Source organism: Schistosoma haematobium, chromosome ZW, assembly GCF_000699445.3.
Source record: "Schistosoma haematobium chromosome ZW, whole genome shotgun sequence".
In the NCBI taxonomy this organism is placed as follows: Eukaryota; Metazoa; Platyhelminthes; class Trematoda; order Strigeidida; family Schistosomatidae; genus Schistosoma; species Schistosoma haematobium.
The window spans coordinates 75165357-75192629 of record NC_067195.1 but is presented as its reverse complement, the minus strand read 5'-3'; the positions used below and the strand labels follow the sequence as shown (position 1 = coordinate 75192629).

The 27273-nt window shown below is 34.1% G+C and overlaps 1 protein-coding gene across 1 annotated transcript; it reads right to left on the bottom strand.

Annotated features, from left to right (window-relative positions):
- Positions 1-1115: 1115 nt before the first annotated feature.
- On the bottom strand, positions 1116-26739 carry NPDC1 (neural proliferation, differentiation and control, 1). The gene is made up of 7 exons (XM_051212304.1): positions 26277-26739; positions 23805-23921; positions 20576-20692; positions 18989-19055; positions 17893-18066; positions 10471-10567; positions 1116-2186 (listed from the first exon to the last, which is right to left on the bottom strand). The coding sequence occupies exons 1-7, from the start codon at positions 26455-26457 to the stop codon at positions 1872-1874; spliced, it is 1068 nt and encodes a 355-aa protein (XP_051072476.1). The 5' UTR covers positions 26458-26739; the 3' UTR covers positions 1116-1871.
- Positions 26740-27273: the final 534 nt, after the last annotated feature.

The window sequence follows — 27273 nt, the reverse complement described above, 5'->3', positions numbered from 1 at the left end:
CCGACAAAGCTTCAATTTATTTATTTGAACATATAAATATTGGTGCAATAAGGCACCGAATACATCTGTGCTACACAGGTCACTTGATTTGTGTGTGGGATGTGATACTGGCCGGGTGCCAAGACGGAAGGAAGTGATTTTCTTAAGTGGCCACGCCCGGAGCATTCGACCTAAAGGTCGAACATGAATGCCACTTTCGTAGGCCAATTCAAATGTCAGCCCACCGTAAGTTTTGATTCAACTAATGGTTTATAAATAAAGAGAGTCCAAATGATATTCGTACTTATTTAATGCACCTTTCAATACATACTCTTCCACAACGTCTCTCAGTCGACAGAGTTGAGTGTCAGTATCATGTCAAGAAAGGTGGTCACAGTCACACTCTAGTAGATATGCCTATGTTTCTGAATCTACTGTATGGTGAATATCTGATCTATGAGCTCAACGTTGGTTCGGAAACCCATCGGATTTCTTCGAGTGTCCTGTCATTGAGCTCTGAATGAATGTGGAAAGGTTATGGAAGCTAACATATACTCAATGGAATATGTAGTATCGTAAGAAGTAATAATAAGTTATTCATCAAAATCAATAATTTTCTATTTTTTCAGAAGACACTCAACTGCAAGATATCATCAAATTTAATTGTATTATTTAAAAAATGTAAGGTCAGATTTTTAAAACAGTGTCAAGTCGTGTTGCGCATACTTTGTTCCAATTGGTTCGTTGTGAGACCGCCAAAAACTAACTCATGGATGTTATAATCCAATTAAGCATAGACTGAAAACGGAGTTGTATACTCACATCAGCTAGTCATTTAAACTAGGTTTGATTCATGGTAAGAATATGAAATAAAATTACGTAATGATGGTAAGATGTAAAATCTAAAAGAATTACGAAACGAATATGAATATCCTACTCTAACCGATTTTTTACCACCTAAGTTCTCTAACCATTGATTATGATTATCGTGCAGATGTCAACCAGAACTCTGGATCTCCTATCACAACTCAGTCCAATATTTAATGACTTCATAGACCTATGCCATATTCTCCTTATAGAATTCACTGTTATCAACTACTAACTAGTATCAATTGAATTATGAAAATGAAGACAAATCCTGTGGAATCATTTATTCTATTTGAGAAATAACATTCAACTAATGATTACAGGAGACACACAATTTCATGGTAGCAAAAAGTGGTTTGAAGTAACAAGACGAATTAAACCGAACAACAGATTACTACCTATTACAAACAAGAATCTACACGGAGATGCACGCATATACACACAAGAACATTGATGAAAAGTGATGTAAGCAAAGATAAACCAAACAAACAAACAAACAGCACAATGCGAGGATGATATACTTGGTACAGTATTCAAAATTTAGAAAAATAACTGGCTTTTCGACAAGTACTTTAGAATGAATAAATTTTCAGTAAACTTTGAATATGTAGTGTCTGAAAATGTATGAATTTTGATAAAAACGAAAATGTATTGACATGTTTAGCACGTTGTTATCTGTGACAGCAAACGAAATGATAAAAACCTCTAATCATGATGTATAAATATGGGAAAAGTTTGTATCCTGAAGGGAAAAATAACGTCTCCGGATAAATCTATTACAAAGAAATTATGTACTTTACCATACTTCAAATGTGCTTCGAAGACTTCAGTGTATACTGGATGACGTTACAAGTGACCAATGATACTATTTGTTATGTTAGAAAATGATATGAATGATTGTAGAATTTCAAAAGATTATCTAATCTGTTACACAAATCACATTAACAGACGACATGCAAAAACACAATGAAAATAATAATTAGCATTAAATATTGGAGTTGATTTAATTCTCGTTCCACAACAACTTATTTACTAGCTGCATGTGATTTCTCTGATTGTATCAGTGTTGGTACAGTGGTTGTAGTTGTAGTGATCAATGTTACTTCTCCGTTGGTGGTGGTATTTGTTGTTAGATTACTAAACTCGTCGGCAAATCCATTATTGACACAGTCACTAATGTGCTCATCTAAATCACTGCAACCAATCAATTCACCTGAGCTACCACTTGTATTCAACGCTTTCTCTCCACCATTATCATTATCAATATCGTTATTATTCTTTTCATTATTATCGTTATTATTATTATCAAAGAAAGGATTTTCGACTTCGATTTCACCAGTCTATTAAAATAAGTAAGTATTAAGAAGGAGCAATTTAGTTTAATTAAATTATCTCAATGATAATTTGACAGAGTGTGATAGAATTTTGAAATCAACTGTTATGAGTATTCAATGGAGTTGGAAGTTTTGATTAGATAGATACAGTAATGTCTCAACCAAGCCAGGTGTCTTCAAATGTTTTACAATATGTAGTAAATGAAACTATTTGATTTATTTCTTATCGGTGTAACACTTATTGGATTAGTGTCGTTACTATGTCCTGTTGTAGGACACCAAGTTGTCTAGTTCAGCTGACTTCTTAATGCGGTAAACGAGTGGCATGGCGTTTGTTATTGTCAAATACTATTTTTAACAGTTGATCAGTTACAACTAGGACAGACTCGATAATACTATGAAGTAAAGAAATATCGCTCTTGCCTTAAAGCTGTGGCAGACTAAAAATACAATTATCATATATATAGTAACAAACATATTAAATAATATTGTATAAAATTAGATAATGATACACAATCTAGAACTACACAAAAAAAACTTTTATGTTCCTTGTTAATTGCTGGGTATGGAGTGTTGGATGGGTCATTAAGTCTACAATTATAACGTATAATCAATAATTCTTAAGTATAGCGTATAATCCAAACATACTATATATAATTCAGTAATGAGAAAAATATGATCTGTGAGCGCATATAACAGTTACATTAATGATCTGTCAATATGGCAACAGAGCAAAAAAGAAAAAAATAGTGGTATAATATGGTATGATATTGAGAACAACGATCAGTATACCAAAAAACGGAGTGTAAGTACCCAAAACGTTCAGGGTCATATGTAAACAACCTTTTTTATAGTCAGTAACTATGATTGTTTAAATCAAACGGAATTATGAAACGTGTGAATAATAACGAAAATTATTTGAAAAAATACGTCTGTTGTGAATTCTAATCGAGTCTATACAATCTGGAATCTGTGAATATTTCAGAGTATGAGAGCGGAGATGAAGACGCACCTTGAATTTTCACAATGTATTTGATTGATAATCAGCCAACGAAATACTGATTTCAATTATTCAGTAACAAATAGCGTTTAGTGCCCGTAAGATGTATAATGTGAACAAGAAAGAACAGTTGTTTATTTTAGATGGACTGCAATAAAGTAACAAAAACGTTATTCAACCAGTTAGTAGTTCACTCAAGTAATCAGTCAAATTTGCACTGTATCAAATGCTGTACTATCGACGTGTGGAATATGTACGCGTTTCACTGTTTATGAAATTCATAATGAAAAGCCTACAATCAAACATCTCATTGTAATGAACTTTGAGAACTTCCTCTTCAACTGTTCTGTGATTTGGTGATGATCATGATATAAACACGAACCAGACACATGGTTTCGTTACATCTTACATCCATCTTCACAACTCCCGTACATAAGTCTAAGATAATTAGCCTTTTAAAAAATGATGTAAAATATCATTTTGAAAACACTTTCTCAACCAATAACATACTTGACTCATTCAAGGAACATTGGTATTAAACAGGGAAACAAGTTACTTTTGTACAGCAAAAGACTACAAGATCTACCACCGAAGTCAGAATCAGTAAGTTGGATCATGATAAATAGTGTTTACCCAATCATTGTAAACAATAAATGTGTATGCACATAGACCACGTATCATCTAAATCTGTATTTATTGCTGAAAATTATCGTTCAGATTGTGTTGAAGAATGAAAATCGGAATCATTCAAGAAAAATGATCTAAATCACAATTCACAAACAATGACATGTAATTCCAATAAACGAGACAGGGATACAGGAATTTGTGAATTCCCACGTGTCCGGAACCTCTTCAGTGGTTTCATAAAATGAATATACAACAGTTCATGTCACATAACTCTCCAATAAAACATGTCCACATATTATTGATCGGATTAATTTCAACTCGAAAATCAATAATCTATGTTTGATTAGCCATCAACAAGTAACCTAATGTTAAGTAAATTCACATCTGAGCGTTGCGTATAATCATTCATTTTTGTTGGTACATTGAATGAATTATCTGACTTTTAAAGGTTTGAGTATTGTTTCATGAGAAAAAAACAAAATGAAAATCACTCGAATATATGTGTATTTTCGTGTTAGTCCTACTAATTAGTGTCTTATGATTAAACAAGGTGTCTTCATACCGAATAATCAATACAATGTGATGTCAAGGTCAGAAGTACAACTTGATAGTCTGATGTGAATATGCCAATCGGGGCGAACAATCGTTGCTCGTGACAGGATACGTGTCAACGAAATTGAAACCTAATTGATAGTTGAAAGAAATGTCGTCTGAGTTCCACCAAGATCCATATTATTTTTCAGCCTAAACTGATCACTCTGCAACGATCTGCTACTATTTACTCGAATATTGCTTCTCAATACACTAAATTTTGGTTAATGTATATATTTCGTCTCATCTAGTATGTGTAATCAAAACGTGCTTACTCGAATGATACTAAATGATAGGTGTTTGAGTGACTCGAAAGTTAATGGGAAAACATGGAATCACTCGTTAAAAGTTATGACTCGAAGTTGAGGAGATGAACAGTTCTGATAAGGAAGAATCAATTCAGTGAAAATGACTACTTTCACTTCTTTCGGAAAACATCAAAGAAGTATAGCATGGAGCTATGTAACAAATGCGGTTTGGATTAATGTCGATGACTTGATGGAATTAGAATCCACTTTGTTCTTCATATCAGTCATGTCAACAGCTTTTCACATTGTCTTAACTATCTAGTATGAGAAGCACAATTAAATAGGATAACAGACACAAGCAGAAGAGCTAATTTGTTAGCCGTATAATATATTGGAAACTATTATACGTGCGTATGTACATTTGAAGCAACTGACACCAAAATAGTAATAAACGTTAGAAAAACTAAATATTGCTGACCATCATAATTCATAAAAGAACAATTAAACCCTTCTGAATAATGGAGGTGTCGAACGTGACTTTGTTCACAAATGAGAAACTGATGAGATGTAATTGATTGAAGTTAAAAGACACTGACTTCTTGATTTTGTCTGTTCTCATTAGTGATAATTTCGTGATGGACATATCAAATTACTATCAATCAACTGTTATTTTGGTGACACAACGCGATCAATAATGGTCACATAAAATGGAAATAGATTAGTGACTGTTGTTTATCCACTGAACACTCATTTGACTAGTTGATTATGATCTATCTTTTCAATATGTGTGAAATATTGGTGTGAGTTTATGCATCACGAAGTAAGCGCTAACTTGGAATCCTGCATGGATACGGAAAAGAAGAAGACCAAAGAACGCAGTGCATTGATAATTGGAAGTAGACATCAAAAGCATGAATAGAAACTGGAAACAACTGGATATATTTACCGAGGACAGAATTGGATAGAGAATGCTGGTGGGAGTTCGATGCTTTACGAATAGGTGTTACAGGTGTAGGTAAGTATGTAAGTGATGATAGTTTGCTGCAAATGTTAAATTTTCATGCCAGTTTTTTTGGTCTAGTCGTGAAGTACTTGTCGCCAAACTCGGGTATTTTTGTAGGTTCGCGTAGGCGCACCGTTGAGGATCCTCATACTATGACGAAACAGCTTTTATGTACTTTCTTGTTTGCAATGGCTGTCTAACTGAGATCAGTCCGTGATAAAGTCTATGAAAATGAATGAAATGAATGTCCATATTTCGAACGGGTAAGCCAAATTGAATCTTTCGGATCGAGTGAGAGCCGATCAAGTGTAATTTAGGCATTATTTTCTCTGATAATACTTTTATTTTTAGATATTTTTAAGCGAATTATGAATTTAGGTCAGTCAGTAAACCATGTACAAACATTGTATACGTCTTAGTTTGGTTAATTTACCGAAATCTTTCTTTGCAGTTTGTGTATTCACCGGTAAATAAACAGAGTAAAAGCCTCAAGGTCATACGCAATGTTTCTAACTTACTATGGTATAACATAATTTTCTTTTAAATAAACACCGTGTGACTTTTTGTATAACATATTTGAAACTACACTCATATTATTCTGTTACCGGTTATAAATTACTAAAATTATCGTAGTTTTTTTATTGACTCATTGTTCTTGTTCTAACAGGTCATAATAACAATTCACTTACTGGTTTCTGATGTAAATTTATCAACCGTTGAATTTTAGAATTCAACTAATATAAAGAACGAGAGTACAAAACCAAACTGAAACTTTTATCAATAAATAAATAACTCCGGATAGAAACAAAGAAAAAGATTTTCACTGTTCTAATATTATTTACCTCCGCCTGTAGCTCTTCTAGAGTTACTGCCGGTCCCAAGCCCGGGTAAAGGAGGAGGGTTGGGCATGGGGTTAGCGTCCCCATCCCGTAGAAAACTAACTCGCTAAAAAAACGCTTACCAGAAAAAATAATTCAAACCATTTTAACTCTGCCCTGAGAGTTAGAAGGTCTTCATTTAGAAGAATTATGACGCTTCATGGTGAAAGCCGAATTCCTTCGGAAGCCACGAGGCCGATGCCCCTTCTAACAACCAGAGCAAAAATTTTTATAGGTACATGGAACGTTAGAACAATGTGGGAAACCGGGAAGACCAGCCAAATAGCAACGGAAATGAGGAGATACAACTTGGCAGTACTGGGAATCAGCGAAACCCACTGGACTCAAGCTGGACAGAAAAGGCTAGCTACGAGAGAGATGCTGCTATACTCCGGTCACGAAGAGGAAAATGCTCCACACACACACAGGGAGTTGCTCTAATGCTGTCCAAAATAGCACGAAATGCACTTGTAGGATGGGAATCCCACGGATCCAGAATCATCAAAGCATCATTCAAAACAAAGAAGGAGGGGATCTTAATGAATATTATCCAATGTTATGCACCCACCAATGATAGCAACGACGACATTAAAGATCAATTCTACGAGCGGCTGCAGTCAATCATAGAGAAATGCTCAAGAAAGGACCTCACCATTCTGATGGGAGATCTAAATGCCAAGGTCGGAATAGACAACACTGGATATGAAGATATTATGGGACGACATGGACTGGGAGAGAGGAACGAAAATGGAGAAAGATTTGCAAATTTGTGTGCATTCAACAAATTAGTCATAGGAGGCACAATATTTCCACACAAACGTATACACAAGGCTACATGGATCTCACCGGACCACACTACAGAGAACCAAATAGACCATATTTGCATCAAAAAAATTCCGAAGGACAATGGAAGATGTGAGAACCAGGAGAGGAGCTGACGTAGCTTCAGATCACCACCTAGTTGTAGCCAATTTAAAACTGAAGCTAAAAAAGAACTGGACAAGTGGACAAACAGCAATACAAAGGTTCAATACAGCCTTCCTTCGAGATACTGACAAACTCAATGAATTCAAGATAGCTCTCAACAACAGATTCCAAGCCTTTCAAGATCTACTGAAGGAAGAAGAAACCACCATGGAGGACAACTGGAAAGGCATCAAAGAAACATTGACTTCAACGTGTCAAGAGGTTCTGGGCCTAAAGAAACACCATCATAAGGAATGGATCTCTATAGAAACACTGGACAAGATCAAAGAAAGGAAGAACAAGAAGACAGCAATTAACAACAGCCGAACACGAGCAGAGAAAGTCCAAGCACAAGCTGAATACATAGAAGCAAACAAACAAGTGAAGAGGAGCATTAGAGCCGACAGGAAGAAATACGTGGAAGAATTAGCAACGACGACAGGAAAAGCTGCTAGAGAAGGAAATATGAAACAGCTCTACGATACAACGAAGAAACTATCAGGGAAATACAGTAAACCAGAGAGGCCGGTCAAAGACAAAGAAGGCAAGCCAATCACTGAAATTCAACAACAGCGAAACAGATGGGTAGAATACTTCGAGGAACTCCTGAATAGGCCGGCTCCAATGAATCCACCGAACATCGAAGCAGCACACACAGATCTTCCTATAGATGTCAACCCACCAACGACGGAAGAAATTAGAATGGCCGTCAGACAAATCAAGAACGGGAAAGCAGCAGGACCCGACAACATACCAGCTGAAGCACTGAAATCAGACGTCGAAGTAACCACAAGCATGCTTTACCCTCTATTCAAAAAGATTTGGGAGGAGGAACAAGTGCCAATGGACTGGAAAGAAGGACACCTCATCAAGATTCCAAAGAAAGGAGATCTGAGCAAATGTGAAAACTACAGAGGCATTACACTACTGTCAATACCAGGGAAAGTCTTCAACAGGGTGTTGCTGAACCGGATGAAGGATGCAGTAGATGCCCAACTTCGAGATCAACAAGCTGGATTCCGAAAGGATCGGTCGTGCACAGACCAAATTGCAACACTACGGATCATCGTCGAACAATCAGTTGAGTGGAACTCGTCACTATACATCAACTTCATTGATTATGAAAAGGCATTCGACAGTGTAGATAGGAGGACATTATGGAAACTTCTTCGACACTACGGAGTTCCTGAGAAGATTGTCAATATTATCCGGAACTCATACGACGGACTACAGTGCAAAGTAGTGCATGGAGGACAGCTGACAGATGCATTCCAAGTAAGGACCGGAGTCAGACAAGGCTGTTTACTCTCTCCCTTCCTCTTTCTTCTGGTGGTCGACTGGATTATGAAGACCTCGACATCTGAAGGAAAACACGGAATACAATGGACAGCTCAGAACCAATTAGACGATCTGGACTTCGCAGATGACCTAGCCTTCCTATCACGTACACGTGAACAGATTCAGATAAAGACAGCCAATGTAGCAGCAGTCTCTGCATCAGTAGGCCTCAGCATACACAAAGGGAAAACCAAGGTCCTCAAATTCAAAGCGGAGAACAGCAATCCAATCACCCTTGATGGCGAAACTCTGGAAGATGTAGAATCCTTCACATATCTGGGAAGCATCGTCGATAGATATGGAGGTTCAGATGCAGACGTAAAGGCGAGGATTGGCAAAGCGAGGGCCGCATTCCTACAATTGAAGAACATATGGAACTCAAAACAACTTTCAACCAATATCAAAGTGAGAATCTTCAATACGAACGTCAAGGCAATTCTACTGTATGGAGCTGAAACTTGGAGAACTACAACAACCACAATCAAGAAAGTACAAGTATTTATAAATAGCTGTCTACGCAAGATACTCAACATCCATTGGCCGGATACCATCAGCAATAGCCTTGTGTGGGAGAGAACAAACCAACTTCCAGCTGAAGAAGAAATTAGGAAAAGACGATGGAAATGGATAGGACATACATTACGCAAATCGTCAAACTGCATCACGAGGCAAGCTCTAACTTGGAATCCTGAAGGGAAGCGGAAAAGAGGAAGGCCAAAGAACACATTACGTCGGATAATAGAAGCAGATATGAAAAGGATGAATTACAACTGGAAGGAGCTGGAAAGGATTGCCCAGGACAGGGTTGGATGGAGAATGCTGGTGAGCGACCTATGCTCCTTCACGAGGAGTAACAGGTGTAAGTAAGTAAAAAGTAATATTATTTACCTAGTTTATTTTTATATAAACGTATGAGTAGCAAATTATCATTATTTCTGATGATGATGATGATGATAATGAAACTTTTTCTATAAATCAGTCTTGGAAGTTTGACTAGAAATTCTGTGATGGAAAGCGAGAATTATCATTCGATACAGATGATTAACCATACTTTCAGTTCACTGTAGAAGCGCAACATGTAAAACTTTTTTATAGTGATAATCGGTTAAACCTTTTTTGCTCAAACTAGATGTAAGCGAATAGTATTTACGAATCTATCCATTTGATGATTAAAGCTTCTAATAAACCTTAGTGCTATTTGTAAATGACTTAATATACCTTGTTATCAATGTAAATTAGCGATAGAATCAATGTGTGTTTTTTCAAATTCAAACACATTTCATTAGGTGTATATTAAACATTGTATTCCGTTTTGAGGTATAAAACGTCTGTTTTTATTTAGTAAACGATATAATAACTTCATTCATTGTCTTTGAAAGGTTTGGTAATTATGGATAATGCTAAGGGGAGGTACACCGTATTCTAGAGTATTTATACTTCCTTGATGATGATCTACTGGCGGTTTTTTTTTCTAATAACATGAAACACATTATTTGCCTTCACTTAACTTTATGATGTTTCTAGAATTTTTAAGTAATTATTTCAATATTTTAAGAAACACCTTAAATATGGTGAACAATGGATTACTTAAATCCTCAAGTGATATATCAACAAAATGGTAGAGATGTGACTAACTTACATTAGCGAGCCCTGGACATTCATAAACTGTGAAATCTCCCTCATCCACATCATCTTCACTGTCATCCTCATCACTTATTCTAGTATGATCATTAACTCTGAAAAAAACAGCAGTACAGAAATAATGAGTTATTGAATAATTTCATAAACAAAAATACTTTATTTCATTTTGGCTAGATATATATTCGCAAACTACATTATCTGATACTATGATAGATGATTATAATTAATTATGCTGTGGTTAGTTTTTAAGACGGTAAAAAAATTTCTTTTCTCAATCCATCTTCCTAACTGTGAAATATGTTGTTCTATGTGAAAGAATGAGGTGAAATTAATATCACTGGTTATTAATACGTAAAAGGTTAATAAAAAACGGTATTAGCCACCATTTCTCTAATAATGAGCTCTAATAATGTAAGGTGTATTAGATTACAGTCAATAGAAAACATAGTATTATTAATTGAAAATGTACGTATGAAAGGGAATCCGTTATGTTACTGAAGAAGAGTTAAGGACAAATGTATTTCTCAACAATCCTTTTATCTACGCTGTTTATAGTAACTTTTCATTAGTGAAAAGCAAACGCTGGGAATATGGAGGAGTGATATCAAGTCACTTCATGATTCATGATTTCATCAGAATTAAAAGTCTTATATTAGGTTTTCATGCCGGTAAGGCGACCGCCGAAGTTCGTTATATGGTCGAAGTCATCGTTAAAGTAGTTTCTATTTGAGTTCATGAGTTAATTGAAGCTAGACCACCATAGAAAATCTGGAAGCACTGAACGGCCGTTTCGTCCTATTGTGGGACTCTTCAGCGGCGCGCACCCGCGATCCTGCCAGCGGGCTAAGAACCTAGGACCTATCAGTCTCGTGCACGAACGACTCATGAACTCAACTATTAAATCACTATAATATCCACAAAACCTCTTTTTGATAGTTTTTATTTATTTATTTGAACACATAAACATTGGTACAAAGGGGCACTATAATGGATTGATAATGGGGATTCAATCGACCAGTGCTGCCTCAGCCCAGGAGTTTAGTGCGAAACTAACGCCAGCAAAACTAGACGTAGATACCACAGGGTCACTGGATAAGCGCATGTGAAACAAGCTTTCCGAAGCGACAGATAGAGAGAGAATTTGTAGCACTTCACTAGGTTTCGCATAGACAACAGACATAAATGTTGAGACTTTCTAAAGACATAACCAACCCTATCTGTTTTCCGATCAGCATTAATGCGAGAACGTTGAAGGTGGCCAGTTTGAATGTCAAACGTGGTCTCAGAAATACTGTTTCAGTATCCACAGTCGGTGGTCAAAGAAGAAGGTAAGTTGAATAATTTCGAGTCTGTTTCCTTTAGGGCACAAAAATGTGAAAGTTCAGATTTTACTTACCCAAAGGTGGTGGTCGGCTACTGGACAGTTCTTCAAAGGAAGCTACGTCATAAGCATGAGTGTAATTCTCTATCTTATGAACATAATTCACGGATACGAAAGCTGACGAATTCAGACAAGGCAAAATTTCCTTTGCATCACAACAGATTTTTTCAAAGCAGTGTTATCATGAAGATTAAGTGCATAAATCTCTGATCCACTGTAAATTCAGCTAATTTCCTATGGCAGAGATTAAGTGATTGATATACTAATGTTTAAGTGATAATTATTTATGCTTATAAAGTCGCCACAACTTCTGCTTGAAGTTCAATGATACGAGAATTTAGTTTGAGCTTTTAAAAACGGTTAAAAACTCCTCTTCTATTACTCAACAGTTTAAGCTACATTGTTTACCAAACAATTTTATTGTCATATAGTTAAATGTGTTATTGAGAGACAGTCTAGATTCAGCTGAGTAAAAGTTTCATTCCGAATGATTTAAAGTACAAAGAGTTTATCAAAATACTTACTGAAGGAATTTTAGGCATTTTTAAATTAGATTCGTTTATGAACATAATGGCTCAGTGATATAATGAACAAAGAAATGATCTAAATTGTAAACTCTCAAATGAATTGATTCATAAATGAGTAAACGATTTGAGGTATCCGAATCTGATTTTTATTAGTTTTTATGATAACTTTTATTCATGTTTATTTTTTGTTAAATACTTTATATAGAAATGTGCAATTTTTTAATATAAAATGACTTCTGTTTTATTGATCAGTTATTCTGTTTTCTGATATCGTTCATAGTAGAGTTGAGTTAGCTGTTTGCATTTATAAGTAATTATTGCTAGGTCATATTAATCATATCAAGAGAAGTAGTCGCTTGCACATATCTTGGAATTCATACATACTTTTGTCTGTCCTAACAGTACAGTAGTTGATAAGACTTAGTGTTCTAGTTCAGAATGTGTATTTTATGGTTCATCAATGATTGTATATAAAATATGTGATGAAAGCCTAATGTAAGGTTATATAATCTTTAATAGTAAGCATTTTACGATAATCATAAACTTAGATAAGCAATTACGTGATATTAACAATGTGGATGACATATTTATTAAAACAATGAGAATACGGAGTTCATCCGAAAAATGTGATGTATTTGCGCTATACATTTCGAACAATCTGGTCACACATATACCTGTCAGGGCATTTTATATGGAAATTAATAAACATCAATTAAATGAAAGTTCTCGTAAAAAAGGTAACAAACGGGAGTGAAACAATTTTACATCGTATAGAAAGAATAAGAAATTGTCGCAGTATCCTAAGCTACCGAATGACTTAAGGATTACCAGGGTAAATTCAAAGTTACGACAAATTGTTTTTGTACACATAAGGGGGGTTTAAATTTATGAATAGCCAAGGCTTTAATAAATCTGAGATTTAGTCCTTGACAGTTTCTAAACAACTTTTTAAAGCTGTATTAATGTCAATTTTGTGCCCCGTTTCAATTATATGTTGCGCTATCGATGAACTTGGTTTTCTACCTCCCACGTTGATCGGATCACTTAGTAAATTGTATTTACCAATTTACATGTATGTGTGGAACATGTATATGGGGAGGAGTAATCGAACAATGCAATCAAGGGTCATTGAACATGTGCCTAGATGGCTTCAAAACCAATTAATGACAATTAGTGTCCTTTTTCTTGTTTAATGTACTAAATTATCTGTTATCTGTATACTAACAATGTTAATTTATGTTTTAAAACCGATGGAATATATCAAGCCAAATAGCTTATTGTTCTGACTTCGGCTAAGCTAAAACTCTGTGCTCGACAGTCTAAGGAACAGTTTAGAATTTTGTATGTAGTAAATTATTTCCTACAGTTAGTACCTAGCTATCAGAGTGGTTTATTTTGTGATTTAAGTGATTAATCACAACAACTGCAATGATAAAACAAATGTCATCAATTGAAAACATATTTTCACAACAAGCTTATACTTTTGACTAACGTGTTGTAAACTAAGAGGTATCAGTAGTATTTCACTTTTACCGTGAAAAATCTCAGTTTTGAAAACTTCTGATATTCTTTTTGTCAATTCACAGTCAAACTAGTACACGAGAGTTAGGTGATAGCTATTTTCAGTTGGAGACAAATGGTATATTGTGGAAATTTGTCTTTAGCAAAAAATGTCAATTTGTATCGACACATTTTTAAACACAGTTAACGATCAAACATTTTTGATCGATTGAAAGTTTGTGGAATCTTTTAATGAGTAAATTTATGGCGATTTCTTTTCCATTTAAAAAATAATAATTCTTTTCATAGATTATCATTATCTTGAATACTAGTGAAAATCAAAGAGGTGGGAATCAGATAAACATGAAGTAAATACAGATTATCATTGATAATAATTATTAATACATAATAGTAACTCCTATTAATAATTTTGTTGTTTGATTATATTTTCGTTGAAAAAGCTTGGACCAGATTGCCAGGCAAAACGTTGGATTTACTTCGAATTGTTTCGCTGATATTTAACAAGTACATTCTTCCTCTTTAATGTCTCACGTCAACTCGACGCCCAAATAATGTGAAACCATTCGTTCAAATTTAGACGAAAGTTCTTATTTAATAGTAACTCCTCTATAGTAACTCCTTGAATGAATTGACTTTTAAAAATTCATGTCTCAATTGAATATGATGTGATATGGTTGCTGAATAACAAATTTCTCACTTTAAAATGTGAAATTTGTCTATTTAGTGTTCGACTGCATCAATGATATTTATAGTTTAAGGGTTATGAAATAAAACACTATTCTTAATTATTGTTAGTCTAGATTATTAGATTATTATTGTTCATTCCTTCCCAATGAAAACATTGAATGGATACTTGATTCTATTGAATTTGAATAATAATTCTTGATAACATACTGTAAGATAACTTTAAAATTCTGTTTATCAATATTGAGAGGTGATTATTTCCATGTTACATTTGAGTCATCAGTATGTTTGTATTCGAAATCTATCGTCTCAATTATCCAGTGTTTTATAATTTTTTTGTTTAAACGAATATTCTGTTTGAAAAGTCTGACCAAATATTCGTTAAACTTCAGTCTCGAAGTGAAATAGCTATACTGTTTGGTATTAGCATTAAAATCAACTGTCCGAATGATAGTTTTATTTTAGTCGAATATTTTCTAAAGCATTTATTAACTGAGATTTGTTTAGAAGCGAAGATGGATGGTGGCTGACAGTGGAATCCAGAATGTGCGTTTCGTCCTATTTGGGACTCGGCATTTCGATGTACCTGCATCCCAGATATGATGTTCAATGCGGGACACGGACCCAGTACTGTTCGTTTCAACGAGATCGCGTTATCTACTTGGCTACTGAGTCCTGATAGCCACCTGCTTGTGCAATGGGGTGAAGTATAAGTTTATTTGATGTTCTTTGCTTGTATGTTTTTTGCGGAAAAATCAAATGTAGATCGATTTATTATGATTGTACCCTGGTTGAATGGTTTTTAAAAGTATCATGATTAAGTTTCATAAAGTCACTTCATTTCATGTTGATAGAAATTATTATTAAATTCTGAAGTAGGAAATCAGTTTTTAAAATATGAATTCTATCAATACATCGTTCACAAATACTTTTATGAGTAATTCCGTGTGAAGACAGAATATTAACAATGAAACGGTGTAATCATTTTTATAATATAAATCATGAAATAAAAATCCCCCCAAACGCGCTAGTGCGGCCAAGGGCCTACTCGAAAGGCTCTCACATGGCCACGCGTATACATTCACTGGCAGCGAAGTCCTACTCACTGCCTTAACGCGGTGAGGGTGTTGTTTACTCAACTGAGAGGAAGAAAGTTAATGTCCGGCACTTTAACCGGGTTGGTGTATATGGAGTATCTAGCTAGGGGATTTGGAGAACCCTGATTCCAAACTATTTTTGCTCATGGGCTCCAGGATCATGAAGGAAAAAAAGGTACATGAACCTATTGTTGATCACCGGCTACCATGTGACTGAATCTCCTGACGTTGCCCTACTGTCTTGTGGATTAGGCCTTCAAATCAAAGGCTCTGGGTTCGGCTTCCTAAGAAAATCATCTGCTTTCGGTTTGGGCACCCGGGCTGTATCACAGCTCTCACTCAAATCAATGATAGCTGCTACTGGCCTCGTTGTTATTGTGTGGCGTATATGTATTTGGGTTCCCCCTTGTAACAATGTTTATGTGTTCAAATAAATAAAAATAAATAAGTTTTTCATCTTAGTTAGGATCAGCACATTTTAAACTAAGACATATAAACCATAAATTGTATATATATTGTTTGGAAAACTACAATGTAGATGGTTTTTTGATACATAAAAATATAGTTAGCATGATTTATGTGATAGAAGTTCACTTAAATTAACTATAAATCAATTCTCATAGATATAAACACAAGTATAAGAGTGGACATAGGTTTTCAGGATATTGTTTATCTCTCATGTTCTTTGTGAGAGTCAGGTAAAAACGAGTATTTTTAAACACTGTATACTTAGTTTACTTTTTATCTCAATCATTCAAATTATGTAGCAGCTAATCGACTAGGTAGATTTGTGATATGGTCAGTTTATGTTGAATTGATTAGAGTGCGAGTGACATATGAAACTGATCTTTTTCCAGTCGTCTGTGACAGTTAATCACATCTTCAAAGGGGTAATTATATGACTTAGTCAATTTCCATTTATATATATTAGTTTCTTTTAGGTATCAAATAAATCCTCACCTATAGTCTTTGTGTGATTTTTTACGTAATTCGATTCACGATTTCTAGTAGTCTGAACCTTAACAATTAGGTATTCAGCACACACAATAATTATTTAACCATCCATATGGAATGGATTACAAATTACACATAACCAATATATTGTTTAATTACATGCTGTACATAGTTTGAATATTATATTGATTGTTTGTATAAAGCGATTAAGCTATCGTGAGTGATGTGTAAAAACTGATTGAATGAATTCAATATTGGTTTTACATTTAACTAAGCAAATCTATGTTAGGTGATACTTTTTTGTGACTAATTGTGGTAAACATGTGCAAAGAAAAGTATAGATAGAAAATTTTACTTATTGATCCGACACGGAATCCTAATTTTATATCAACTGGAAAATCCTTATAGAACGAGGAAGAGTAAAATAACTTTAGTTTGGAACTTCTTTAAAAGAGGAAATCTCCAAGCCAGATCAAATGGAGGAATAGGTGTTATAATGAACAAATTGTAAGTCAATTACTGAAAGTTTTCTGGTAGACTTATTTGAAATTTTATTAATCCCTGAAAAAATTTTTGGATCCTAACTTAGTACTTTTGTTTATATTCTAGTGAACTTACTCTTAAAAGTGATACATTTCTATTGGAAATTTAACATATAGAGCTCTTAAACTAGCAATCGATGATGACTTGTAAATTTGTGATTATATTCCAAAGTTCCGCGTTCCGTTTCAGTGTTCTTATTACTCGATCTCTGTTCAGGTGTCTAGAGTTCTTAATTTAAGCAAAATCTAGAAATTATGGGTTTTCAATTCTTTTGAAATAAGGACTTGAAATAATGAAAGATGATTTTAAGCGACTTTTTCATCAAGACAGAATAGTACCTTAAATTTATTCATATTCTGAATTAAAATTATGCACTATTATGTAAATTATTCAGCTAGTTGGTGAAAAACATGATCAAATGTATTCATTCATAAAATATTACGTTCGGATCGATTATGAAACGTGTTATCATTATTGTCTTTTTTCACAATAGCTTTCAGATATATTTTCTTATCACATATCAAATGTATGTGAGGTATATAGTTAATTTGTAACTAAACTTAAACCATTTGTGATCATAAAGAATAAAGTAATCATAAGACTGCTATTTGTCACAAACCTAATCTCGTAGACAAGATGCTACTGGTAAGAGATCCACATAGATTAATTTAACTAGATAGATTTTGATTAAAATATTAACATTTTTGACTAACTTTTCTAACGCTAACATTTGTTGCTTTTGATGTTGATAGTGATACATTTGTGCTGATTGTGCAAGTTTACGATCATCCTCCGAATTAAGTGACAGCATTTTGTCTGGTAAATTTGAATTCTCTAATGTAAATTCTTCATCTTGACTCAAGCGGGTTTGCTTCCATAGTTTACGTCTAGATTGGAAAAGAATAAGATAGATGACAATAGTTACGAATAATGGTTAGGCGAACAAGTGTAAAATACAATTTCAATTAATATTTTATTAAAAGAAGTTAATTTCTTGATAGTTTAGGTCTTGTAATTGACGGATGAAGTATATTTTCATTTCACTGATAACATATTTACGGAATTTATATGTAAATATTAATAAAAGTATAAACAAGTTGACTTAGTGTTGATAAAGTCGTGAGTCGTAATTAATGTAGTAGATTTTGTATTAATTTATTTGATATGATTTTGCTTCAACGAAATGTGCACATGAAATAATTTTTCATGAAAACATATTTCTGCAAGAATTAGTTACCAATTGAACAAAATAATAAAATAATATACATGGCGTCAATGATCGTCGAATTCTACATATGTCCAGAATCTCAATGTTACTAGTAAGTCGAATGAAACTTTATGCAACAATGTATTTTGTGTTTATCATTTGGATATAGTCAATAGAATGCCATCTATCTTAGTTTCATATAGTGCAGATCACTACAGTTTCAATCAAATATCAATTAATAGTCTTTCGTTTATTCATACATGATTTTATTAGCTAAAAGAGTAAACATTTTATTACAAATAAATATGATTTTATCTTTAAATATCAAGATATTGGTGGGAAATCACTGCTTAGTTAATTATTTGAGAAGTTTTATTTCTAACATAAGTTCATTTTAACAATATGTAACGAACTAGTCACCATCTCATTATATTGATCTTATTATTATCATCAATATTGATGTACAACATCATTGAACTTATGATAATGTTGTCTAAGTTTCAAACCTATAAAACCTACAATCAACCTAGTAAACACAAAGAATGTTTAATGAACAATCGTAATAAATCAAAACAGATATTTTTAAATGTTACAAATCTTACTTCTGATAAGCTGTACCTATTGCTGCTATCACCAATACACCCAATGCTGCACAAACTGAACCAATGACTAGAAAGTGAATGTTTTTTTAAAAAAAAATAACAACGACATAATTACAAACTGTAATTCTTGATAATTTCTAGTTATTAATTTAATATTAACAGTTGAATTCACGAGTCAATCTAAGCTAGACCACCATTGAGAACCAGGAAGCACTGGAAAGCCGTTTCGTCCCTATATGGGGCCCCTCAGCAGTGCGCATCCATGATCTTGCATGCGGAACTCGAAACTAAGGCCCTCGGTCTCTCACGCGAACACCTAATCTGGATTAATAAACCCTTATTAGTCAAACATTTGTTTATTCTCAACCTTTTTCGTTAATTGTTGTAGTAATGTGGTGTGTGCTACTTATATCGACATAAGTAGTATATGAAGTTAGCCAGAAACCAAAATGTCTGGCAGCAGAGAGACAAGAGGACCGAACAGCAAAGAATGGAAACAGAATGCAATCTGTATGCAAATGCAAGGATAATAAAGTCTGAGTCGTTTTGAGACAACTGATGGACATTTTGCAAATTAAGCATTTACTATATGATTGTTAGATTTTATTAACAAGTCCTGTGATTCTGTACCAAGCACATTCGATTGTCCTTAACCGTGTTCTGTTCACTACATTTGGTGTCGCTGCCAATCAGTAGAGGGGAAGGATGCTGTTCTGCCGACGCCGTTGGGGCATTCCGGTGCGGAGGGGTGGCGTCGAGTGGAGTGTTCTGCCAGGTGGCGTTGGATGTGGCAGGTGTTGTCGGTGGAGAGGAGCAGTGGGACGTGCGGCTGCTGGGTGGACATCGGGTGTAGATAGCTCAGCAGGCCGGTGGAGCGCGGGTGTTGAACGTCCAAGGTGCCGGGCGGATGTTAGCCTTGCTTACAATAATTGATGAGGCCCTGAATGCACCCTTCCTTCATACTGGACACAACCAACTTTCATCACATAATTAATTGATTTAGAGAAGAGTTATTTACAATTTCGAGACAATTTACATATCACAGACTGATAAAAGTAATAGAATCATTGAAAACAAGCGAGAACTGGGTGACAATTATGTTGTTGCTTGGATCTCCACAGTAATGAACACCTATAATGTCATTCGCTAACGACAAAATACCATCAATTTTAGTAAAGCCTCTATTTTCATAATACGTTAACCACAATGAATCTGACTTAATGTTCTCTAAATTAGATGAGAAATCGTTTGATAGCTAATTTTTATTTCATCACTGAGCTTAATACTAAGTATTATAATCTCCATATAATTACTGTCCTCATTAAGTTTTACAGGTTTTAAATACCCTTTTTTCGTTTTAATTTGTTAAGTTTTTTTCACTGTTTCTTAAATCATTGCGTATGTATTTAGAAATGTACCTTGCTTGTTTAAACTAATCTTTGTTGATTTCTATCACAATAAATGTTCTTTTGTGTAGTCGGAGCTGGAAGAGAAAAAAATTTGTGGGATTTAAGCATAGGCCCCACAAATTACTGGGTTGGTAGTAATTATTATGAGTAAGGGAAATAAATGTCCCGTTGTACTCACTTGCAGGTTGCCAATTCATATAAGATCGTAATCCATTATTTTGTAGACCACTTATCGCTTCAAAAGCAGGTTTAGCTCTCATATCACGATTTATTATATCATCAGAATAAACACTTGCTGTAATTAAAAAAAGTTGATTCAAGAAAGTATTATTAAGTGGATAATAATTTAAGCATAATTAAAACGGCAGCAAAACAGAAGGAAAATGTATATCTGATCTCGAACTTAACATAAAATATCGTAAATAATTTCTAGAGTTGGCATACTGTTAAATTAAATAACATGCTCAGAAAGAAATATTAAGTAAAGGAATTCGGACTATATTTTCAAAGTTGACATATTACTTTAGTATAAAAAATATTTCGTAGTTCAGCAACTCAGTAAAACTGGTTCTGCAAACTTTCTAGGATTACTGCTGGTCTTAAGCCCGGGTAAAAGTGGAGGGTTGGGCATGAGAAACATATTCTGCAATGTAAAAAGGAAAAATTCTAAAAACAATGCCAATCATAAAAAAGCACTTAGGCCATTTACAATCTCTCCTGGGTCTTCATATAGAAGAATTATGAGGCCCCATTGTGGAATCCGAGATTCTTCGAAAATCATGGAGCTGATGTCCCTTCTAGCAACCAGAGCAATAACTAACATAGGTACATGAAATGTTCGCACAGTTTAGGAGACAGGAAGGACCAGTCAAATGGATGGGTAAATTAGAAACTACAACCTAGTGCTGCTCGGAAAAGTGGAACACATTAAACGCAAGTTGGACAGAAGGATCAAATTCGGAGCAGGTACTGTTGTGTTCTGATCATGAACTAGAAAATGCTTTGCACACATATACACACACACACAACCAGTTGCATTGCTGCTCTTCAAACAAGTAGGGAATCACAATGAGTGGGATCCAATGTTATGCACCCGCTAATCGTAGCAGCGAATATGATGGAGACCGGCTTTATGAGGCTGAAGTCGATCTCAGAGAACTTTCGAGGAAGGCAACTGAACATCCTGATAAGAAATCGGAACACCAAATCTGAGATGGTTAACGCCCAGTATAAAGGCATCATGGAGTGATATGAATGTGGGGAAAAGAACGAGAATATTGAGAGAATGAAAAATCTATGTGCTTTCAATAACACAGTTATACATAGCAGCATTTCCACTCATCAATGCACATGTGAGGTTACATCGGGCTCACAGGGTCACACTACAGCGAATCAAAATGGTCATATTTGGATCAATAAAAAGAAATAAAGACTGTCAATGAAAAGCGTGAGAACAAAGAGAGGAGTTGAAGTAGTTTTAGATCATCACCTGGTTGTGGCCAAAATGAACTTGAAGCAATAGAAGCACTCGACAACTAGAGAAACAGCATTACAAAGTTTCAATACAGACTTTCTTACAGATACTGACAGACTCAACGAATTCAATGTACAACTCAACAAAAGGTTCCATAACTTACAAGATCTACTCAGGGAAGAGAAATCTACTTTAGAGGACACTTGGAAATGGATCAAAGAAGCATTAACCTCAACATACCAGGAGGTTCTGGGCCTCAAGAAGCATCATTATAAGGAATTGACCTCTGTAGAAACCCTAGACAAGATTCAAGAAACGAGGGATAAGAAGATAGGCATTAACAACAGCCGAACACGAGGCATACAAGCAAGTGAAGAAGAGCATTAGAGCTGACAAGCAGAAACACGTGGAAGATCTAGCAACGAAAGCGAAAAAAGCCACAACAGAAGGAAATATCAGGCAACGATATGACAGGACGAATAAGGTAGAAGAGAAATTTGGTAGATCAGAGTAACCAATCAAGAACAGAGAGTGCAAACCAAGCAGTGAGGATTAAGGGTAGTGGAACGGTTGGGTAGAGTACTTTGACGAACTCTTGAGTAGACCAGGACCACTGAACCCACCGAACATCAAAGCAGTACACATCCTATATATAATTCTGGACCAACAATAGATGTCGGTAAAGTTATCAGACAGATCGCGAGTAAGAAAGCAGAATGATCAGATAGTATACCAGCTAAAGCGCTGGAGTCAGATTTATATCTAAGTGCAGAGAAGTTCCACGTTCTCTTCAGAAATCTATCCAGACAGTTATGAGAGTTCTTTATTCACATAACTTTGGTTATTAAATTGTTTATTCATTCACGCATTATACATGAAATCGTTTCTTTTATGTATCGATAGTTGGCGAGAGAGTTTTGTTGTTATTTATGTATTGAACGAACTTTGAGATAATAAATATTCAAACAATTTCACAATTTCTCACCTTGGTACTCATATACACATTACAAACTAAACTGATTGACTATAGTTCTTAGTTGCATTATGTTTTTATGACCTAATTGAAAATAACGTAAATGCAGCTTACGAAATGGGAAATGTTCCCTAACATCGAAGTTATGTAAGTTAAACTTTTTGTTTTCATAAACATTTGGAATGTTAAGTAAAAAAGTTTATACTATTACTAGATAACTGTCTAGTTACGATTTCGTTTTCTGTAAACTTGTTATATTTGAAATAAAGTTTTTAACCATGTATTAACCACCATTGGTGGATACTTACTCATGGTTTTATTACACTACTTCTATACGAAACTTTAATTAAGAAAATGAATCACGATTGAATATGATAGTTATTAAATTAAATTAATACGACATGAATCTGTTTGTTCCTGAGTATTTAGAGTGTTGAATACGCGCATATATGACTCCTTCCCATCAGGCTTCAGTAAGTACAGTTATCCTATAATTTATTCCTACCACGTGCTTATTACGTGCATGGACTACTCGTGTTTTGTTAAATAAATCTACTGTCTGATCTATGTTCTGGCTCTCCCTATATTCATAATAATAATAATAATAACAATAATAATAATAATGATAATAATAATAATAATGCATTCTGAAAATTACAGAAATCATGGTGGTTTACATGCATGATCAGCTTGACATACAGAATGATTTGTTTGATCATGAATCGTGTACCTGAAATAATGTGATCCCAGTCTGAGTATAGAGCATCGATTAAGTATTCAGTCTAGTGGTGGTATAAATTCGGGCACGGATCGCATTATCATATAACAAAATCATATTGTGTTAAGTGAAGATATTTTAAATTACTCATTATATCACATAAATGTGCATAAATGCCACATAGTTTATTCTAAATTCTACTCTTAGGTACTATTTAAAAGAAAATAGACCAGATAACTTACGATTTAATTCACTATCAAAATATTCTAAGAAAGGATGGTTAATGTTGCTGTAACTGATAATTCGATTTAGTTCATCGAGTTCCAAATTACTGCGATCTTTCAGTGCCCTTGAAATACCTGGAAAGGTTAAAAAATTTGTTGTAAATAGTTAGTTTGAACAGTTTATTGATTTTCAAAATAAATACTTAAATCGGTTAACAAATTTTGATGCGGAAGCCATCGCAATCCATGTTCACAAACCTAACCTTTGCATCCAAAAAAAAAAATTGTACAACCACTTTCGCTGCCTTGGCTATCGGTATAAGGGTGCTTGCGGCAGAACTATTTTCATACTCCTTCCATTTTTTTTAACTTGGTATTTTTGAATTTTATGTTTGCATCTCTTGATTCTTACATAACTACTATTCTATTGACCATCCATTAAAATATTTTGTTCCTTCTCTTTTTCATATATTATGCAACGTAGCAACTTCTTGATTTTCGAATAATTACTTTGAATATTATTAATCCTCTTTCTTCCAATAACTCAATGTTAATTTCACTATGTAATTATTACGTAACGTATCCACTCGATGAGTATTATTTCATTATTGCAAATTTGAAGTTTGTTTAATTATATGAATATCTGCCCAGTGGTTATGTTATCTTGATTAAGCTAACCGAAAACAAAATGTTAATCCGTAATATTTATCCTTCAGTTTTACACTTTACAGTTGTAAGTTGTCAGAAAGTCAATATTTAATTAATTGACTCTATTCTTTTATATATTTGTACTTTATAAAAAGGAAGTGAAAGTTGACTGTGTATTTAACTGACTTGTAATTTTACCTATGCATTACTATTTCATCCTCATCATGAGGCAAGCGCTTACCTGGAATCCCGAAGAGAAACAGAAAACGGGAAGACCGAAGAACACACTACGTTGGAAATTGAAAATAAGTATGGAAAGGATCAATAGCAACTGGAGAGGATTGCTCAGGACAGAGTTGGATGGAGAATGCTGGTGGTTGGCTTATGCTCCTTCACGAGGGGTAGCAGGTCTAAGTATGTAAATCACTATTTCAGTCACTTTCTATTACTATTTGAAACTTAATTCGACGTGTTTTAAAACAAGACAACCGAAAAAAGACCAGATGTCACTGAATTAATCAATTAATCCAAATGACATAACTGATTCACACATAAAAATTATTTTCACAAGCTATAAAGCATTTTATATTAAATTTTGATAAATTATTTTAGCTTGTTATTACATCTAATTATAAAGTAAACTGTAACCTTAAAAAAGAATAACATGGAACTGAAAAATACAAATACTTTAACATGTATACAATACCATAATGCATGAGTTTATTTTCTATGAACTGATTACAGATGACGAGTTATCTAAAGTCAAAGAATTTTACTTATAATTGTTTCCCTTCACCTTAGGAGTCTTCTGTGTTATGAACTATAGACTTTCGTGGGAATAAAACTTATGATCTTCACTGATACGTCACCCAGCTATAGTTTTAAGAAAATTTGGAAGCTTTCTTCATTACCACTGACCTCGTTTGTTACTCTCATCTTAACTACTTAGTCCTACAGCTTGTGACTCTTTACCAAACAAAGTTGAGTGGACACTCAAAAATATTCTCAGTTATGAAGTCAAAGAATATGTTTTTTTTGGTAAAATGGGATCAGAATATTCATTTTGAAGTATTATCAAACTGTAGCGAACAGTCTGTATTCAATCGGAAGGAAACAGCATTAGGATGTTTCCTTGGTTTGAATTATTTTGGGTCTCTTGTGATTGGGCCGTAATGACAGAAAAGCAATTGTGTGACCTCTAACTCTAGTCTTGTGGTGAATTCTACTTATGTATGTCGACATAAATAGCATGTGACACCAACCAGAAGTGAGGTACCTGGCAGCAGAAAGTCGTGAAGATCGAATTGAAGAAAACGGGCATAATTATAAAGGCAATGAAATTTGAGACAATTGCTGGACGATTTTCAAATGAAGCATTTATTGTATGGTTTTCACACTTTACTAAGTAGCTCTAGTTTTTCGTTACAATCCGATTATCTATTAGTTCACCCATATTGCCAGTAGGACTGGTGACCTGTTCGCCAGTTGACACATTGACAGATGAACAACCAAGACACCAACAATTATTGGTCCTCGAGTCCCTTCTGACCCAGTGGCCAATCAGAAGATGAAGGTAGAAAGTAGGTCAGTTCTTTGTTACACTCAATTCAACTATGACTCAAAACTCATAAACACATAAAGAAAATTAAGAAATTACTATAACGGCATAACTACTCCATAAGTGTACGTGAACTGAGTAACACGTTCGTCATAATTTAACAGTAACTTAAGAAAGGCACAGAGTACAGCAACAGTTTATACATCACGAAAAAGCTTAAAAGCAGGCGAATACAAAAATACAATGTAATTTAAATGATACAGAACTAGTATTTATTAACTTACTATCATAGCTATATGGAGCTTCAAATTCCTCACGTTTTTCTAGCCACATTGGTAAGCCTTCTGATAGAAGACCAGTATCAAATCGTTTAAATTGATTAAAATATCCTCTCCGACCATATGTTAAATTGTAGTTGATAACGATAAAAAGTGTAAAAATTATATATTTAACAAAAGGAAACATTATTGACAATATGGGCGCTTCTATAATTTATGCATATCACATTCACTATAAAATAAACTCCAATATTTCATAAACAAAATGAGAGAATAAAATGGCTATTATGATTTTTATCTTTAATTTCGTTACAACTTAATCTTTATTCTTCACTAAATCTCGAGGTCAGTAAAGAGTTTTATATTTTCGTTCACAATGTTTCTAAGCCGAAGTAAATCTTCGAACAAAAAACAACTCAGCAACATCAATGAGAAATATTTCCATGTTATGTTTAGAAGTCAATCCCAATGAATGAGAGGAGATTTGAAGGTCATGTTGTATTAAGCCAATCAGATTCATCTCTACCCGCCTCCAAATTTTTATCTACCCATAATGTTAAAGTAATAGGACCAGTGAGTAGAAGTGAGATAAATTCAATACTATGATCCCCTTCATTCTAGATTTTGTCCAACAAATTTATCAGAGTTTTCATATATTATCTTTCCAACCAACATCATTGGGATTGTTGTGAAAATTTGTTTTTATCAACTATACTTGTCTATAATCCAATTAAATTACCTTCGTTTCCACAAAACTGAATGAAATGTAAAATAATATATATATTCTGAAAGTAATAATTACAGAATTCACTCCAGTTTACAGGTATGATCAGCTTGATATAAACAGTGACATTAAATGTAGAGAACAAACATGTGATATAAGATTATTTTAAGTTTACTAGTTCAAAAATTATTTAGGTAGTACATTTATGACATGTAGCAATGAAATGCATCGACCGGAAAAGTTCAATTTTCTTCAATGTAGACATTCTGTTGATGTATG